This window comes from Notolepis coatsorum, assembly GCF_963971535.1.
Source record: "Notolepis coatsorum genome assembly, chromosome: 19".
NCBI classification, from domain to species: domain Eukaryota; kingdom Metazoa; phylum Chordata; class Actinopteri; order Aulopiformes; family Paralepididae; genus Notolepis; species Notolepis coatsorum.
The window spans coordinates 63594061-63612246 of NC_140183.1; the positions used below are offsets into that span (position 1 = coordinate 63594061).

General features: G+C 46.5%; 1 protein-coding gene across 1 annotated transcript in view; it reads left to right on the forward strand.

The window, feature by feature from the left end:
• Positions 1–5811: 5811 nt before the first annotated feature.
• Positions 5812–18186, forward strand: part of cdh17 (cadherin 17, LI cadherin (liver-intestine)) — a gene marked incomplete at its 5' end in the record, with an annotated part of 23741 nt that continues 11366 nt past the window's right edge. The window contains 5 exon segments of the mRNA XM_084336676.1: positions 5812–5862; positions 8563–8658; positions 9653–9787; positions 11193–11328; positions 16316–16474. Of these exon segments, the coding sequence (XP_084192802.1) occupies positions 5812–5862; positions 8563–8658; positions 9653–9787; positions 11193–11328; positions 16316–16474 (577 nt within the window).

Here is an 18186-nt window from a genome sequence, read left to right on the forward strand (position 1 = left end):
GGGTTCGAGCCCAGCTCTCGGCGTTGCTGCCAGCTTGGCTGGTCGTTCATACTAACACAATTGGCAGTGTTAGGGGTGAGAAAGCCGGTGGGTGGGGATCGGACGTTGTGGACAGCGACTCCTACAGGTCGGTTGGTTCGCCTGTACAGCAGAATCAGGAAGTAACGGGGGCAGCGTGAGCCTCCCATGCATTACTCCTCGCCACTGAGAGATCGCGCTGTACAGGTGAAAAGATGCGACAGCTGCCTCCTCGTGTACCGGAGGGGACACGTGATGCAAGGCTTGGTCCTCACTGCAGCCGACCAGTGGGAGGCATAGTCGAGCAACGTTCGAGACAGGGGAGGCGAAATTGGGATGGGAGAAAAATAGAAAAATAATAGCCCTGCATTCCCGCGAGCAGTGTTGTAGTATAGTACTCGAGTCACGAGTCCTGGACTGATTTTCAGGACTCGTGACTCGACTTGGACTTGAGCACTGATGACTGGGACTTGCAACTTGGACTCGAGCATTGACTGCATTCGGACTCGGAAGGTGCAGACGAGGACTCTGACTTATTGATAAATATAAAAAATATATGTGTAATAGGCCCTAATCATTTGGCATGATATATTGATGGCTAGTGCATTTGTTTGGCTATTGTGTCACAAAGTAAATAAACTACCTTTGAAATGGTGACCGCTGTGTCATTTATGTTTAATGTAGACCTTTTTTTATTTGTATGTCAGCTCTTTGACTGCCAGAGTGGAGTGGACTCAACCTTGATGACTTGGACTCGGACTCGGACACTGGGGACTCGAGACTCGACTCGGACTCGAGATTTACTACTTGACTTGACTACAACACTGCCTGCGAGGCCTGTGCAGGTGGGCCTGTCGCTGCTGCTCCAGTTCTAAAGCCGGCAACCGGCCCCTTATCAGATGCGGCTACCAATGGAAAATCTGAGACAAGAAACAGTTCAGAAGATCAAAGGCCAAAGTCTGAGGTGAATTAGAAATATTTCTAGTGATATGCAGATTGTATTTTTCCAAACAAAAAGCCCCTACTGCTCTTGTTGTCTTATGACAAGGTTATGACCTATGCGCATAAATAACGCTAAAGTTCTAGAATTTATTTGGGATTATTTAAAGGAACACACCAACATTATGGAAAATGCATTTACAATTCCCTCTTTTTCTTTTTTCTTTTTTTTTTGCAATTTCCTCTCTGTGCGTTCAGTAGAAAGCCATCCGGCTAGCTTAGCAAAAATTAATGGAAGTGGATATGGACCAGCTAGCCTAGCAGTTGGCCAAAAACATTTCTCCTGGAGTTTTAAGCTACGCTAGTGGTCCGTATCCGCTTCCATCCATTTGTGCTAAGCTAGGCTAGCTTGCAGCCGGATAGCTTTCTACTGAACGCACAGAGAAGAAATTGGTATCTATCTTCTTGTCTGACTCTGGAGAAGACGGTAAGAGCATTTCCCCATAATGTTGGTGTGTTCCTTTAATTAGGAACAAATTCAGCTCCGAACAGTCATACTCTGTGATCGGTGATATTCACACGCAAGTTCTACCCTTTCTTTTCATTCTATTTGTCACATTATGCCACTATGATCCCATGACATTGTGTTCCTCCTTTCTCCTTCTCTGCTTCCCTCTCTCCCCTGCCTGCTGCGTCCCCATTGGCCGGGCCCCGCGGTGCAGGGCCGGCTGATTAGACAATCATTAGGTTCAATAAAACATAGTAGGTTAACACTTGGTTAACGTTTGACCAAGCCGGATGGGGCCGCTGGGACCACACTGCAGTCTGCGGAGTGACTCGAGACCTCTCCAGCAAGGTACGTCTCTCTCCTTCCCTCTCTCAAGGTACGTCTCTCCCTCTCTCTCTTTCTTTCTCTCTCTATCTGCCTTCCTGTCTGTCAGCCTTTGGAATCTGTCAGTGTTGTAATGTTGTAGATTTGTGCTATGTGCTCGGGAGACGACAAAGGCTATTATCTGCCGGTTAGTGAGGATCTACGGGTTGTATTCATGTTCTCTCTCATCAGGTGTAGTGTGTCTGAGGATGGGTGTGTTTCGTGATCTTGACTTGACTTTGCTAGGCCCTACATTATGAGCCCAGGTGTTGGCTTGTGTGTGTGAGCGTCTTTTTAGGTGTCCTTTCTCTCACCTGAGGGTTTGACTTAATCAAGTAATGGGTCAGGAATGGCACCCTGTTGGTTCTGGTCTTGTACCAGTTCAGGCTTTAGCTTAGCAGAGGTCATCCGGTCACAGCTGGACACGGATAGAAAGACACCTGAACGTGGGTCTGAAACACCCAGTTCGTTCACTGTCTGAAGACGAGGCTCGTTTGTCACTCTTGTAGCCTTTTCACTTCCTGTTGTTTAGCTTGATATTATTTTCCTTAACCCTTTCATTCCAATCTATGGAAATTCTAGAACTGTGCAGCTTTCAATGCCCAGTGGCCGCTGTGGCTTCAGTCGATTTTGTACAGAATGTTCCAGATCTCAAAATCTCAAGAAATTCTAATCTTGCGCGCGAGGTCATACACTCGAAACAAAAAAACTAAAAACATAGTTTCACTACAAGACAAGTATCTGTCTATAAATCTGAAGAACTAATTATTACTTTAGCTTGTACCTACCAGTCGGCACAACAGGACTGGTTAGCTTACTAACCGATAGAGCGAGAGAGAGAGAGAGAGAGAAAGTAATATTAAGAAATTTCGTTAAGGTTAAATCAAGGTTATAGGTTGTGTTCGGTTGACAAGAAGTGTGGTAAAGAGTCTGGTAATGAGGGTGACCGACGGGGTGGGTGTGCCAGCCAGAAGTGTGCCGTGCTCGAACAGTAAAGGTCATTCCAGCATGACTCAATGTCACCTTCACTTCCTTCCGACTCTCCCGCCCGCCTGCTCTTCCGCGAGGACAGGGCGGCTCACAAACACACAAACACATTGATCCAGAGAGATGAAAAGCAATAGTTTCCACGAGTGTGGGGCAAATGATTGTAAGTGTTTGTGAGATAGAAAGGTTCGGTTTGACATCACGGGCATCAAAGTGTTTGGGTTTCCGACGCCAAGTGCACCAGGTGGTTTATTATTAGCTCTAAGTTATTCAGCTGAATTATGCTCACAAATGACTTTCATCATAAAGATAAAGACATCAATGTAAAGCAGTCAGTTGTGACACACAGTATCTGACACAGGCTTTTATTATAGAGGAGTGTCATGGCAGTTGATTAGATAACCTCTTCCTCCTGTCCTGACACATAATGATCTATTGTTTGAAGAGGTGGGCCTTCAATAGCCAGCTTGGACACCATGTACATGAGTCGTTCAGATCTCTGACTCCAGAGAGGAAAACTCTCATACACACTCACACACACACACAAACTCTGACTCTCTGACTCACACACACACACACACACACACACACACACACACACACACACACACACACACACACACACACACACACACACACACACACACACACACACACACACACACACACACACACACACACACATGCACACACACACATTCTAGACTTGTGAGATCATAGTGAGGTCACGTTGGTCGGCACACCTGAGCGTGACCTTTAAGGATTATTGAGTCATGCACTGTGACACACGTCAGAGACGAAGGGCGTCACGTTTCGCTTCAAAGGCGGCGATGACATGCCTCCCGCTCTGGATTCAGGCGGTCGGATGTGGAAAATGCTGTGACTTTTGATTAAAGCCAGTGGGGTGCGTAGGTGGAGTCTGCCTTCCTCAGCTCAAAGTCTGAGCAAGAGAGAGAGAGAGAGAGAGAGAGAGAGAGAGAGAGAGAGAGAGAGAGAGAGAGAGAGAGAGAACAGGGGTTAGTAGCAGTGGTGGAGATGTAAACAGTTCCTTTACTTAAGTAAAAGTAGAAATACCCAAATAAAATAGTAGTACTCTGGTAAAAGTAAAAGTCCTCCATTCAAATTCTACTTAAGTAAAAGTAGAAAAGGCGGCTAGGTGGCGCAGTGGGCAAGGCGCTCACCACCAACGCAGGAGATGCTGGGTTCGAGCCCAGCTCTCGGCGTTGCTACCAGCTTGGCTGGTCGTTCATACTAATACAATTGGCAGTATTAGGGGTGGGAAGCTGGTGGGTGGGGATCGGACTTTGTGGACAGCGACTCCTACAGGTCGGTTGGTGCGCAGTAGAATCAGGAAGAGAGAGATCGCGCTGTGCAGGTGAAAAGATGCGACGGCTCCCTCCTCGAGTATCGGAGGGGACACGTGATGCAAGGCTTCGTCCACATTGCAGCCGGCTTGTGGGAGGCATGGCCTAACAACGTTCGAGACAGGGGAGGGAAGAATTGGACAATACAAAATTAGGGAAGGGAGAAAAATAGAAAATGGGGAGAAAAAGTTAAAGTAGAAATACCCAAATAAAATAGTAGTACTCTGGTAAAAGTAAAAGTCCTCCATTCAAATTCTACTTAAGTAAAAGTAGAGATGTACTTGCTGTTGAATGTACTTAGGTATCTGAAGTAAAAGTATGCATTCGTTTGTGTATTCCGGTGCTTGGGAGCATTCAATCCTCGACCCAATGACCTCTAAAGGTTATGTTAAAGTGGTATGTGGTCCAGTTATGCTGCTCTGATTAAAGGCTATGTTAAAGTGGTATGTGGTCCAGTTATGCTGCTCTGATTAAAGGTTATGTTAAAGTGGTATGTGGTCCAGTTATGCTGCTCTGATTAAAGGTCATGTTAAAGTGGTATGTGGTCTAGTTATGCTGTTCTAATTAAAGGCTATGTTAAAGTGGTATGTGGTCCAGTTATGCTGCTCTGATTAAAGGTCATGTTGAAGTGGTATGTGGTCTAGTTGTGCTGCTGTGATTACGTCCTCTTGAAGTTGACAGGCTTCAAATGTGAAAGTATATAATCTTCATACAGTTTTGCCATGTTTTATATGCAAAATCTTTTTCTTCAAAGTAACTAGTAACTGATGGGTTCAAGATAAATGTAGTGGAGTAAAAAGTACAATATTTTTATATGTATACAAAGTAGAAAATACTCCCGTAAAGTACAAGTAGCTCGAAATTGTACTTAAGTACAGTACTTGAGTAAAAATACTTGGTTACTTTCCACCACCGGGTAGTAGTAGTAATAGGGTGGAGGGTTTCTTGTTTTTGTATTAGCAAATTTTGCTGCAAGTGTCTATCAGTGGACTTTGTGTGCCGCTGAATCAATAACACGCTATCATCTGCAGACAGGAGAATGTGCTGAGATGGGCTGTGTTTAGATTTGCTTTGGGGATAAAAGCTAAGTGGCTCGATAAAAGCTAAGTGGCTGGTTGAAACCCACCTCTCGCTGTGTCTTACTGTGTCGTAATTTGCGAATAATTCTCACCGTTTGTTTTAACCTGCATGCAGTAACCGGTGGGTGGGGTTAGTGACATCGGACGATACAATGAGTGTGAGAACGTGTATACTACTTGAAAGTCAATTAGGTATACCTTTGCGTGATCAGCAATTTAGCTGTAAACCCCACCCACCCAGTCGTCCAAACTAGGACAAAACAAACTGAATTATTTGCTAATACTATTTGACCCTGGTCTGTTCAGCCAGTACTGTCTGAATGGCAAGAGTATTTGACAGTGTTCTGTATCCTATACTGGTGTGAAAAGTGGACAATCACCACGTGACAACGTGTGATCTAAACCCTCCACCCTCTTATCACCCCTCCTAATTGTCATATTCTTCCTCCTCCTCCTCCTCCTCCTCCTCCTCCTCCTCCTCCTCCTCCTCCACCATGTGTCACCACATTTCCCCCCTCTTCCTACTCACAGAGTCTCCTCATAGAAACTCACCATGACACCCACAATGCATCTGCCGCTGCTGCTCCCCCTCCTCCTGCTCCTAGGCACTGTGAGTACACACCTCCTCCCCCTCCTCCTCCTCCTAGGCACTGTGAGTACACACCTCCTCCCCCTCCTCCTCCTCCTAGGCACTGTGAGTACACACCTCCTCCCCCTCCTCCTCCTCCTAGGCACTGTGAGTACACACCTCCTCCCCCTCCTCCTCCTTTTCATGTGCATAGTGCATACTCACTCGAGAAAATAACCACACTATTACAAAAATGCTATTCTTAGTAAGTAAGACAAAAATAATCTTGTATGAAGAAATATTCTCAACGTAAGAAAGTAAGAACATAATTTCTGGTAGTGCACGTTACAAAACTAAAGTCTATTCGTAGCTCTTAATTCTTTGGACATTTGGAATCTCGGAAACGTGTATGAAGGAATGTCAGCCATCTTTGGTTGTGGGTCGTCAAAGACATAAGAAGGAAGTCTTTAGTAACTTATTAAAGAGTTACTAAAGTGAATATGTAAGGCGCACGCTGGCGTTCTACGAGCCCAAGTCTGCATAGACTTTGCTCTTCTGTCTGTCTGTCAGTGCAAGACTTCCCTCGCTGGAATGTGAGCAGTTCAATGAATAACTGTCTCATAAGAGAGAGAGAGATCAACCTTTACTACAGTTAGAAGAGAGAGAGAGAGAGAGAGAGAGAGAGAGAGAGAGAGAAAGAGAGAGAGAGAGAGAGAGAGAGAGAGAGAGAGAGAGAGAGAGAGAGAGAGCAGTGATGCAGTGGTCATGGGACGGGGTTGCACGCATGCATGGATGTGCACGTGCATGCATACAAGAATGCGTTCCACTCGACTCTGCGCCAAGTACCCACCTGGCTACTTTGCATAACAATAGCTCAGGTTGTCAGGTATGTTCAAATACTACAGTTGGACCATTCACATACTACCATTGGACATTTATGCACATGCGCGGGAGCATTAAAACACAGTGCAACCAGAGATCAAATCACCACTGCATCACTGAGAGAGAGAGAGAGAGAGAGAGAGAGAGAGAGAGAGAGAGAGAGAGAGAGAGAAAGAGAGAGAGAGAGAGAGAGAGAGAGAGAGAGAGAGAGAGAGAGAGAGAGAGAGAGAGAGAGAGAGAGAGAGAGAGAGAGAGCAGTGATGCAGTGGTCATGGGACGGGGTTGCACGCATGCATGGATGTGCACGTGCATGCATACAAGAATGCGTTCCACTCGACTCTGCGCCAAGTACCCACCTGGCTACTTTGCATAACAATAGCTCAGGTTGTCAGGTATGTTCAAATACTACAGTTGGACCATTCACATACTACCATTGGACATTTATGCGCATGCGCGGGAGCATTAAAACACAGTGCAACCAGAGATAAAATCACCACTGCATCACTGAGAGAGAGAGAGAGAGAGAGAGAGAGAGAGAGAGAGAGAGAGAGAGAGAGAGAGAGAGAGAGAGAGAGAGAGAGAGAAAAAGTGTGTGTCTGTGTGTGAGAGAGAGTTGGAGTGAGTTTGTTGGGTGTGTTTTAGGCCCTGTCCACACGAGCGCTGGATTTAATGTGACCGAAGTTTGAAAAAAATAAACCTCTGTCCACACAGGTGAACAACCGCATATAATTGCGTACCCACCGCGGCTGGAAAAACCAGCAACCGATACATGTAGTACAATGCCAAAACAGTAGGCGGCAATGTTGTTCAGACATGAAGGCCATTTCAACCAATCAGAAAAGGTTGAACGCTCACTAAACTTCCTGTTTAGAAACACCATAGCCGCCATCTTTAACTAAACTTCCTGTTTAGAAACACCATAGCCGCCATCTTTAAATATCATTTTGCCAACGGAACATATATTTTCAGCAAAGAAAGAAACTGCAATAAAAGTGCAATAAACAAACGGATACATTCACTGTGTGTTCTGCCTCTCATTTGTTGATGAAACAAAACCAACAGCAACACAATTTACCACCAAGAGCGGATAGTTTAGTCTCACAAAAGACCGCCGGTGTTGTTAGCTACATGCTAATGTGAATGGCTATATCTATGTATAGTATATAGCTTAAATGCTAACGTAATGTGGTAACTTTACCGCTATGAATGGATGCAAACGTTATTTAACACATTGCAAAATGGGTACAATACAATACGGCTCAATACAAACAATTGTTAAGGGGGTGCAGTCTGGACTGGGTTCCTTATAACAATAACTTGACAACACATGAGTTTAGTTTAGCCGCAGCTACATGTTTACTCCGAGCATCAGGTCAGGAATGCGACAACAGACATCAGTCGATCACAACACTCTTCAACACAGACGATACGTTTCGAACAAAAGTTTGTTACAATCATTTTCATATAACGCTACTTGGGACAGCTCTGCTGTAAACACTGGTGTAGCTGGCTCTGCTCTAATCTCTCTACCCCGCGCTGAGCGCGCTCGGTTGCTAACTTGCTATTGTTTGACAGTCTGCCGTGAACATGGGAAATAATTGCGACAGCTCTGCTGTAAACACTGGGAATAACCTCGGTTGCTATGCCCACACGCAACCGCAAAACCGCAAAACTTCACCCTGGACTCCGGTTTTCAAAGACCGGGGTTGCAGTGTAGCAAATCCCCGGTTGTGTGTGGCCGAACAGTGCAACTGTGCACATACAATCATGGTTATATTAAATCCAGCGCTCGTGTTGACTGGGCCTTACTCTATTCCTCGATGACTCCTGAACTGTGTCTCTGTGCTCTGATAGGCTGCTGGGAAGGGTCTGGAGGAGAAGAAGGGTCCAATGGAGAACAAGGTTCTAGACGTGCCAGAGGGAACACCGGTACCCTTTCCCATCTATCAGGTACACACACACACACACACACACACACACACACACACACACACACACACACACACACACACACACACACACACACACACACACACACACACACACACACACACACACACACACACACACACACACACACACACACACACACACACACACACACACACACACACACACACACACACACACACACACACACCCCACTCCAAGAAAGACCTTTGTTCAAACCCTGTTATATAACATCAAAAACATCCTACTCTAGAAATGCTGTAAAGTCAACGTTCAGGTTTTTGTGTGCCCTTTTTCATCTTTTCTCCCATCCCCAAATTCTGTTGTTATGCCAATTCCCTTCCTGGTTGTTGCGCTGCCCTACTGTCGGTCTGTGGAGGGTGTAGACTACCACATGCTGCCCTACTGTCTGTCTGTGGAGGGTGTAGACTACCACATGCTGCCCTACTGTCTGTCTGTGGAGGGTGTAGACTACCACATGCTGCTCTACTGTCGGTCTGGGGAGGGTGTGTAGACTATCACATGCTGCCCTACTGTCGGTCTGGGGAGGGTGTAGACTACCACATGCTGCTCTACTGTCGGTCTGGGGAGGGTGTAGACTATCACATGCCTCCTCCGATACATGTGGAGTCACCAGCCGCTTCTTTTCACCTGACAACTAAGAGTTTCACTGGGAGAGCGTTACGTGCACGCTGAGGTTCACGCTATCTCCCCCAGATCCTCTCCCTGCTGTACAGGCGCCCTAACCGACCAGTGGAAGTTGCTATTGCAACAACCAGCACTAATACCCCACCGGCTTCCCACCCACACACACTGCCTTATTGTGTTTGTAGGAGGAATTTAACCCGGGTCTCTGCGATGGTAGGCGAGTGCTTAGACCTCTACACTACCCAGTACCCAGCCAACACCAAGTTAAGTTTTGCAAGCTTGGCTTCTGTTGATTTATTTATCTTTTCCCTTCCTTCCCTCTCTCTCTCTCTTTCTCTCTCCACAGTTCCAAGCATCTGATCCCAGTGTGAACGGCTTCAGGCTGAATGGCGGGGCTGATAGAATTCTGATCTCAAATCAGGGGTGGCTGTACCTGGAGCAGCCTCTGGACTGGGCCCCAGACAGCCACTTCGTTATTGAGGTAACAAGGCAAATATTCCTATTCCTGTTCCATTCATGTACACTTAAGCATATACTCTCACACACACACAAGCACACACTCACTCATTTATATATGTGTAACAGATGGTACCGCGAGGCACAGTCACGATAGACTTCAAGTGTTGTGAAATGACTGTGGCAGTTAAACTCACTCCCCCTTAAAAGACACATAGACACGTTACCAAGTGTGAATTCACCTCTTGGTATAGCGGTCTGTGATGTCGCCCGTGGTGCGGCAGACCCGGGTTCGAAACTCCCTCGGGGCATCGAAGTTTGACGATATCAGCTCAGAGGAAATCATTCCTCTGCATTTGACCCATCCGAACCACAGATAGGCACCCAACTTCACTTGTAATGCCTTGCTCAAGTGCAGTGGCAGGATATACCTAGCAGGCAGGTCTTTTGGTGTGGGAGTGTAACGGATGTTCTGGACGTGTCTCCTGCGTTTGTTCTGGGCGTGATGCTTAGTGACGAGTCGGCACACATGGACAACTGTTCATCATTTATTCGGTGGTCTGCAATGGAGCCACCTGCATGAAACGGGTGGTCAATGGCACAAAGAAACAGCGTCACACTTATGTTCACTCGTCAAGTCTTTCACGTTGGGTGCTTGTTACAGACTCTAAACAATTATATTTGCACAATAAATCAACATCTTAAGGCACATACCTGCATGAAACGGCTGGTCAATGCCACAAAGAAACAGCGTCACACTTATGTTCACTCGTCAAGTCTGTTGACAAAGAACAACCAATTGACTATATTGCCTCTGTGAAATACACAGACTAAAACCTTCAATTATGCATATAATATAACCACACCGTTCGTCACAACACTATCGAGTCATTATTATCTATCAACATTCAATTCTTATACAAAAGATATATACAACAGTGTAAAACATAAAAGTACTGCGCGCCACAATAATCACATACCTTTCACGTTGGGTGCTTGTTACAGACTGAACCCAAACCGGAAGGTTGCTTCTAACACGCGCAAATACTTGACCCGAAAGTGCAAAACTCTCGAACGTGAACTTTCCAAGTTACGTTCAGATAAAAGTGTCTTTGGTATAAAGAAATAATAAATAATAAACAATAGTAACCACTTGTAAACATTTGTAAACAGGATTTGGTGACATTTCAATCCTTAATAAAATAATAAACAATGTTCAATTGACACTTGTTACAGGAGGAAACCAGAGTACCCAGAGGAAACCCACACCAACACAGGGAGAGTGAAGACAGAAAGACCTCCCTGTCGGGTTCAAACCCAAGACCTTCTTGCTAACCAGTGCTAACCATTGCTTCACCGTGTGTGTGTGTGTGTGTGTGTGTGTGTGTGTGTGTGTGTGTGTGTGGTGTGTGTGTTCATGTGATTTGCAGGTGGAGGCGTTAGTGGATGATGCAGTAGTGGAGGGTCCTGTGGTTGTGAACATCAATGTGTTGGACGTCAACAACAACGCTCCCTCCTTCAACCAGACGGACTATCCTGCTGTGGTCAGGGAAGGCAACCCTGCAGGTGTGTGCTTGTGTGTGCGTGCGTGTGTATGCGTATGTGTGCGTGCGTGTGCGTGAGAGTGTGATTTTGTTTGATACCAGCTGTAATGGGTAGGCACAGAGACAGTTTTCTGTACCCAGAAGTGGTCATCAAAAGTATCAAACCTCTAATATTTCAATCCTGTGGATGTGTGATATACAATCTGGTGGTTCAAATAAAGTTTTTATTTTTTTTTTATTTTTTACTTACATTTTTATTTAACATTTATAGACATACAACACAATATTTACAGTGACATCCATAACATAACAACATACAGATATGGGTCCCTTGAATATGGCCTCGTTCAGCCGTCCAGCCGCCCCTCCCGCCATCCCCCCCTAGAAACCGGGCTCCCCCGCATCCCAGGTCCGTCCCACGCGGGGCCCAGCACTCAGCGACACAGGTCCCTTGAATTTGATTGGGCCAGACCCAGTAGAGGGGCGAGGGGTGGTACTCCTCCCCACCGAGCCAAGCCCGCTACCTCCCATGTCACCAAACACCCCACCCCACCCCACGCACAACGAACCCACAACCCACAAGATCCCACTCTCCCGGGTCAAACCGCGGAAATGATGGCCCCCCCTCCGACATCCCCCCCCCCCCTGAGTTGAGCCCATTGGCGCCCCCCATATCCCAGGTCGCTGCGCCCGTAGCCGGGCCCCCAGCGACACCGGTCCCTTGAATGAATTGGGCCAGGCCCAGTAGAGGAAAGGATAGGGGACTCCCCCCCACCGAGCCAAGCCCGCTATTTCCCATGCCACCGAGAGCCCCACCCCACGCCCATCGGCCCCCCAACACACAGGGCTCCGCCGGGCAAAGCCCAGCCGCTCTGATCCCCCTGAGAGAAACCCCTCCCTCCCACCCTCCTCCCCGAGAGACAGAACACCCCCATATCCTGGTCCACCATGCGTGGAGCCGAGCACCCAGAGCCCCCACCCGCCCATGCCCGACCGCCAGGCCCCCGGCCCACGAGAGCCCCAAGCCCAGGTCCGCAGAAGGCCTAAGCACCACGCCTCAATGGCCACCCGACCCCCCGCGACCCCAAGCCCGACATCACCACATACATTTATGAAAATAAAACTAACAACACAATAAGAAAAAATTACATGAATATAAATGGTTCGCACTCTTTCCCCGGTTGGCGGTTTGGAGGGGGATCAGCCCTCCCACTGGAGAAGCCCCCCCCCCCCAGAGACGAAGATACCCCCAAAGGAGGCTCTCCAAGCCTCTCTTCATGTCCAACATTTTGAATTCTTGTCCTTCATATTTGTCCATGTGCACATTTAAAGCAACTGCTATTCTAACATAACTCTGAAGAAATAATATAAAAGAAGACTAAAGACAATTGGCACTTCCCAGGTAATTCTTTTAACCCCGTTTAACCCCCGTTGGCGGGCTGGAGGGGTAAGGCTCTCCTGGAGAGGGCCCCTCCTATAACGACGGAGATGTCCCCTGTGGGGGTTCTCCAATGTCCCTATTATTGTCCAACATTTTATTAAAATTTTTATCTTTCATATGATAGTACATTTCCAGAGCTCCCGATCAGGTCTCCGAATGTGATTCCCCATGTTCCCCGTCCTCTTAGCTGTGTGTCATCTGTGCTAGTGTCTATAGTTTAGTCTAGTACGTATTATTTGTATTATATGTCCCGAGTCAAGTCTCAATTTCCCCAACTAACGTGTTTACCTTGTCTGTATTCCCAGTGGTCTGTGTGTTGTCTGCAGTGTGTCTCGAATCATTACCTCCATTCACTATCTAATTATATGCATATGTGATATTGAATCTTGGTCGGTGTGTATGACCTCAGTGCTCGAGTCCTGCTTGGTGTGCGAGACCTCGTTATTCGAGTTCTGGCTGGTCCAGTTGATCTTGGTGCTCGGGTCCCGGTTGGTGTGTGTGGCCTCCGTATTCGCATCTTGGCCGGCCCGTGTGCGGATGGTCCGGCCGACCTCGGTGCCCGAGTCCTGGTTGGTCCGATTGTATCCAGCGTCTCACTGTCCCTCCTCCAGGGTCCGTCCGTTTCCCCTCTCCCGAACCAGCCTCCGTGTTCCTCCGAATACCCCTGTTTGCATCGAGTCCGGTCCACGTGTTGGCCATGTTAGCTTGTAGCTCCCTCTCCAACCAGGCCTCGCTGCGGCCCCACGTTCCGTTAGCTTGTATCCCTTGCTGTTTCATTTCCACCGTGATAACTTCCATGTTAGCTTGCAGCTCCTTCTCCGGCCAGGCCTCGCTGCGGTCCAACACCACGCTAGTTTGTATCGCTTGCTGCGTCACATTCATCTTGTTAACTTCCTTGTTAGTTTGCAGCCCTTCTCCGGCCGGGCCTCGCTGCGGTCCAACGTGTAATGGGAAATATTAAAGGACAAAACGATGGGCCGTTTTATAAATCATTCTGAGTCATTATTAATAATAGAAACGTTTATTTCACCGTGGCCACAATGAAAGGACAGTTTACAGACAGATGCATCATGTTCACACAGTAGCATCTGGCCATAAAGGGACCAAGAGGTTTGGGCAGAACATAGTTTAATACACACTTGCAAGACGTAACATTATACATCAGATATGATGATGAAAGTAAATAAAAATGGTTCCCAGCTACGGGAAGTAATAATAACCTTGCTTTGGCTGGCTGGGGAGATTATTTTGGAGTCTCTTAAAGAGACACACACACATTACATAGCTGGTCACAGTGAACCAGTCAAGCTAAAAACACAGATCTATAATGACATGATAATATATTCCACGACAAACGCCACGTTAGCTTGTATTCCCTGACCCTTCTCCAACTCCTCCCTGAGTCCATCGATGCTGCCCTGGATGATCCGCGTTCTAGCTTGGATAGCCATTGCGTTATCCTGTATGCTAGCTTGTAGCTCCTGGTTAGCTACTGCGCCAGCCAACGCGCTAGTGTCGTATAATCCTATACAAAACCTAAGGTTTATTTGCAGTACAATGAGGTTGCTATCTGGAAGGAGGAAAGGATCATAAGTGATAGAATTTGGTCTCCTCATCTGACTTCCAATATAGCCAGCAAGGAATAAACGTGCAGTCCAGACCACAGAGTTCGAATTCAAACTCATGTATTTATTTGCCTCGGCGGCCCAGAGTGAATTAAAAGGTTGCTTTTCACATACAAGGATTATCAGAATACATTAACATGTCTGTCTTGTACAAAGGATCAACAAGGTTTGCATCTCAAAACCCCAACATGTACATACAACAGTCATTGTTAACATCAATGAAAATAGAGAATCTACTGTACGCCCTTTTCATATGAGTAAGCCTGGTTTCTAAGATAAGTATCTTTACATTCTATTCTAACCAACCATGGGGCCATCCAGCTTACTTACATGAAAATCAGCCGACAGCATTCTCTGGGTTGGGAGCGGGGAGCCGCAGACCTGGGGCGGTCTGGGCTCCTGAATTAACACTGTTTTGCTCTTAAATACTATAATTTCCCACCAATAGTAGCACATTTTAATAATACGTTTGGTCCAATCCGGTTGGTTCTTCTGTGGGGGTTGGTGTCAATGGCCCCCTCCTTTGGGCTGTGGCCTCTCATGTTTGGACAGAGAGGGGGGGGCCTGCCTGTGGCCCCCGTCGGTGTCTCCTCTGAATGCATCAACATTCCTTCGTGATCATATAACTGTGATAACTATACCAGGATTCTTAATTCTAAATATCTATATAGATGTTTTTATTGGTTTCTTTATAGAGTTGTCAATCCAATCAAAGCCAATCAAGTATCATGCTTTTTCATTTAACTTTGAAACATGTCCTTATTGATTAATGATATTTAGTCCTGTCTTATACTATCAGAGCCAGTTATCTGGTCTCTGCTGTCGCTGCTGAAATCTGCTAACAGTTGGGTGTGATTTTTCAGTTCCTTTGTTCTAGTGTTGAGTACATCTGCTAGTGGGGGTTGAAATGGCTGTCTCTGTAACACCAGTATCAGCTCCTTACTTTAGCACTGAAAATCCATTCTGCTGTTGAAAGGTACACCTGGTTTATACATTATGGTTCTCTAATTATTCACACATATTAGTTATGAAATTCAATGTCAAATATCACCACATTAGCTTGCATGCTCTGCTTGTTAGCTTGTACGCTAGCTTGTAGCTCTTGATTAGCTATTGCGTTGCTGGCTTGAAGAGCTTGTGTAGCTAACGCGCTAGCCCGTGTGCTAGCCTGTGTGCTAGCTACCACCCACATGAAGCCAGCTATTAGCTCCTCTGCCCACCGTGGCATGTTCGCTTCTCTCTAGTTTTTTCTCGTGTTCATCCTTCCTCTTCTCTTATATCCTTGAATTGTCACTTTTTATTTCGTTTTGAATTGTTTTACTTCCTTTTTTTATATTCATTGACCGGGAGCTCTTTCATGTGGCTGCTCATCAGAACGTCGCAAACCGGAGGTCTCTCTCAAATTAAGTATTAAAGTGTGTGTGTGTGTGTGTGTGTGTGTGTGCGTGTGTGTGTGTGTGTGTGTGTATGTGTGTGTATGTATGCACGTGCATATAATATGTGGTATATGTGTTTACCTTGATCTCAATCTAATTGGTTGCAGTATTGAATGTGGTTAACCCTTTCACCACCACACTACAAAGGGTTAACCCTGTCACTACCACACTACAAAGGGTTAACGCGTCCACTACCACCACACTACAGAAGGTTTATCTGTAGATGGGAAATTGTGTTAACCCATCATAAAGCAGAGTAAGTAAACAAAGTAAACAAACATTTTACTGGCACAAAATACAGCCAATTCAATAAAAAATCATGTGAATCCAAGAGCCGACCAAGACCCAAGCCAATCAACTAGAAAATAGAAACATGTCTCCATTGCTATTTCTTATTTTTGGTGGTGGTAGGGGGGGGGGGGGCTACCTATGTGCTTACGTTTGGATCCCTGATTGGGCCTTTAAGGATGGTGTTTTGACACGTTGAGTTCATGTGTATTGTTCCAGGTGTGCCGTTCACCAAGGTGTCTGCCTCCGACCGCGACGACCCTGAGTCTCCCAACGCTCACCTGAGCTACAGCCTGGTCTCCCAGATCCCCAACCGTGACAACATCCTGTTCTTCCAGGTCCACGCCGAGACCGGCCAGATCTCCACCACGGAAGAGGGTAACACACACACACACACACAACACACACACACACACACACACACACACACACACACACACACACACACACACACACGCACACGCACACGCACACACACACGCTAGGTGCTTCACTTCCAGTGAATGCTTTAATCCGGCAGTATAGTGCCACCGCTAAACCAGATTACGCAGCCCAGTTTTCCTACTCTAGATTAACACTTGATTGATGGCAGGGGTCATGTGATGGTGTTTGCCGCTGATCACTGTAGGACTGTGTGTTCGCATGAGTGTGTGTGTGCGTGTGTGTGTGTGTGTGTGTGTGTGTGTGTGTGTGTGTGTGTGTGTGTGTGTGTGTGTGTGTGTGTGTGTGTGTGTGTGTGTGTGTGTGTGTGTGTGTGTGTGTGTGTGTGAGAGAGAGAGAGGGGGGAGGGGGCATTGGCTTTAGTAGTGTGCACTGTGAACCGTGAGACAGCATCTCTCTGTTTCTTGAACTGACTCCTACCCAACCCCCCCCCCCCCCCCCCCCCCACTACTACTGCAATGCCCTCTACACACGCATCGACAAATCCCTGCTTCACCGCCTTCAACTGGTGCGCCTCCTCACCAAAACTAAAAACATGAGCACATCAGCCCAGTTTTGGCCTCGCTCCACTGGCTACCTGTTCGTTTTAGAATAGATTTTAAACTAGCCCTAAATGTTTTTAAATCACTAAATGGCACGGCTCCTCCATATCTATCCAAGCTCTTGCACAACCACACCCCCCACCGATCCCTCAGATCAGCTGACCAGCTGCTATTGGTGGTGCCTAGAACTAGGCTCAAGACTAGGGGAGACAGAGCCTTCTCCACCGCAGCGCCTAGATTGTGGAACAGCCTCCCCCTCAGCGTACAGGCGCCCCAGACCGTGCAGGCTTTTAAATCACTTTTAAAAACCTACCTGTTCTCCTTGGCCTTCCCCCCCACTTAATCACCACTAGACCCCTGGCCCTTCTATCCTCTTTGTTTTACTGTGTCCTACCTGTTTTTATTACTTTCATTGCTTTACTGTGTTTTAATCTTTTATCTTGCATCATATTATTTTGTTTTTATCAACCTGCCTGTGAAGCACTTTGGTGCTAGCTGCCGCTGCCTGGAAATGTGCTATACAAATAAAATTGACTTGACTTGACTAAAGGAGGAGAAAAGGGTCATTTTATACTGTGTTTCATCAGCAGCTTGTGTTTTCATCACCACCAGTCTTTGTCAAGACTCTTTGAGCTTTCTGTTGATCCCTTCGAAAACACAATTATGAACTTTCAATAATTAGTTAGAATGAGTTTTGACCTTCAGAATCCACAGCGGTTCATAATAGAGCTTTGTATATATGTAAAGAATACAAAGCTCGCCAATAGAGCTAGTCTATCAGCAGAGATTGTTGCCCATATGCACATGTCCAGAGTTAATTATATTGATTTGTTATATTGTTTACACTGCTTTTTTTACTACGTGTACCCCCCCCCCCCTCCCCCATGCTGCTATGATGCCTGAATTTCCCCAAGGGGATCAATAAAGGACTAACTTTACAAGTATCCACAGCATCATGTATTATTAACAGTGCATGGTATCTAACGTGTGTGTGTGTGTGTGTGTGTGTGTGTGTGTGTGTGTGTGTGTGTGTGTGTGTGTGTGTGTGTGTGTGTGTGTGTGTGTGTGTGGGGGGGGGTGCTTGCTCTGTAACAGGACAGCGTATGC